The 1,861-nt window shown below is 30.7% G+C and overlaps 1 protein-coding gene across 3 annotated transcripts in view; it reads left to right on the top strand.

Moving 5' to 3' along the window:
• The first annotated feature begins 640 nt into the window (after positions 1 to 640).
• Positions 641 to 1,861, top strand: part of LOC106464545 (sterol regulatory element-binding protein 2-like) — a 32,918-nt gene continuing 31,697 nt past the window's right edge. For all 3 annotated transcript variants that reach the window (XM_022392274.1, XM_013924690.2, XM_022392275.1), the window contains exon 1: positions 641 to 1,010. In XM_022392274.1, coding sequence (XP_022247982.1) covers positions 959 to 1,010 — 52 coding nt within the window. In that variant the 5' untranslated portion in view covers positions 641 to 958. The remainder of the gene's footprint in view (positions 1,011 to 1,861) is intronic.

The following is a 1,861-nucleotide window of genomic DNA, read 5'->3' as shown; positions in this document are numbered from 1 at the left end:
AATATGATTTCGTGGTTTCTTCACCTGATTCAGAGGTGTAGGAAGCAAATTAAAAGTGGTGGGGTGGGTTACTACGCCACTGCGAGTGATTTCTATGTTTTAAATATTTTTTTCATTCCAGATCTTCAAGGAGCTGGAAAGCATGATAATTAATAAGCATTCAGATTGCAGTTTTTCTTTTTATGTTAGTTTTTTTGTTTTACATTTTTCCCCAATGCTAGAAAAAAGGCTGTTAGCACAAGTCTTCCCTTATTTTGAACTTATAGACCAAACGAAAGGCACATCTTGACGACAGCACCCACCGCCAACTCTTATATTATACCAACGGTTCCGAGTTATGATTAGAATTTTGTGACAACGAAGCAGCACAGGCTGCGAACCATAAACCCTACAAGCACACTATTGATATGCCACGCTCATCCAAAAAATAAAGTGTATTAAGTTAGCGTTTTTTAATGTCAGAACAAAGTAATTTTAAATCCCGAGAAATGACTATGGTAAAAGCTTTCTAGTCAGAGAATTTAACTTATTTATGACGTAGTATCATCCGATCTAGAGAGCATTTTTGATTGGTTGTTTTTGCGTGGTCATACAAAATCAATGTTGTGATGCGTGTAGTGGCGTAATCTATTCTAAATTTGTATTTTGTTGTTACTTGCTGTTAGTGTGTCACTGCTGTTTTATAATGTATAATTTTTACTTAGCTCATGTGAAGTTTATTTTATATATGTATAATTTTTAATCAACTAACGATAAAAACACACTTAATATGAACGTATAGAAGATTTCGTTATTTAATTATATTGCAAATTAATATAAGTAGTAAAATTTTACGTTATCAGTATCAGTATAACTATAAGTTAACTTATTAATTATAAGTGTAAATAATAGTTTTGTTCAGCCCAAGTTCAAAACAAAAGTAAACGGTGAAGTTATCATTAATTTAAAAGAAAAAACTATGGAATCTGATGAACAGTTACCACATCTTGAAATTGAAGAGGGATTTGATGGTATGTAAAAAAAGGCCCCAGTCAAAACAAAAATAGGCCTAGGTAGTTTTTGTTGTAGATTTGGGATTGTTTAATTCAGACTACAGTATTATAATAATATTTGGCTTCTAAACTGTTGAAGTTTGGAATACTATTACTAATCCTTTTACAGCTATTAGAAAAAAATGACATTATTGTTATTGATTTTCTAACTAGTTATAATATGAAGACAAAGTATCGTTATTGGATTTCAATACAATGTTACTATTAATTATTATTATTGGTTTATAGTATATGGGATAGGCTTGCTCAGCAATCACATACACCCACTCAGTGGCCCAGTGTCCAGTTGTTTTTTTTTTTTTTATGTGTATGATGATTCATGAAACTTTTGTTGTTAATGCTTTGAATGCTAGTGTATCATTATAGTTTGCTTATGATTGAGTTGATGCATATTGTTAAGTAGCTGAAACTTTCTGTATTCCAAATAGTGGGCTAGATTTGTTTTACAATTTGTCAAAGGTTAACCCCCTCAGACGAGTTTATAGCTTAAGAAATACATGTCAAACTACATGATAAAATAATATTTACCAAATCATTTAGTCAAGTATATCATAAAAGAGAACAAACTAAAGGTAAATCTGTTGACTTTTAATGGTTTAACTTATTACCTGTATGATGGAAAGGTAGTTATTTGGACTTTCAAAATAACATATGGACAATAAAGAATGAGGCTCAAAGTGTGCATACAATATTCTCTTGTAAGGTCTTGAGTTACGAGTTATTCCTTTTGGTAAGAGTTCCATATGGCACCCCCACTCAATTTAAAAAAAAATTCATCAAAGTAATATTTATGTATTAATAAATCATAA

The sequence above is a fragment of the Limulus polyphemus genome, unplaced genomic scaffold (genome assembly GCF_000517525.1).
Source record: "Limulus polyphemus unplaced genomic scaffold, Limulus_polyphemus-2.1.2 Scaffold1683, whole genome shotgun sequence".
NCBI lineage: Eukaryota > Metazoa > Arthropoda > Merostomata > Xiphosura > Limulidae > Limulus > Limulus polyphemus.
Note: the sequence above shows the minus strand (reverse complement) of the source record. Positions and strands in the feature narration are given on the sequence as shown.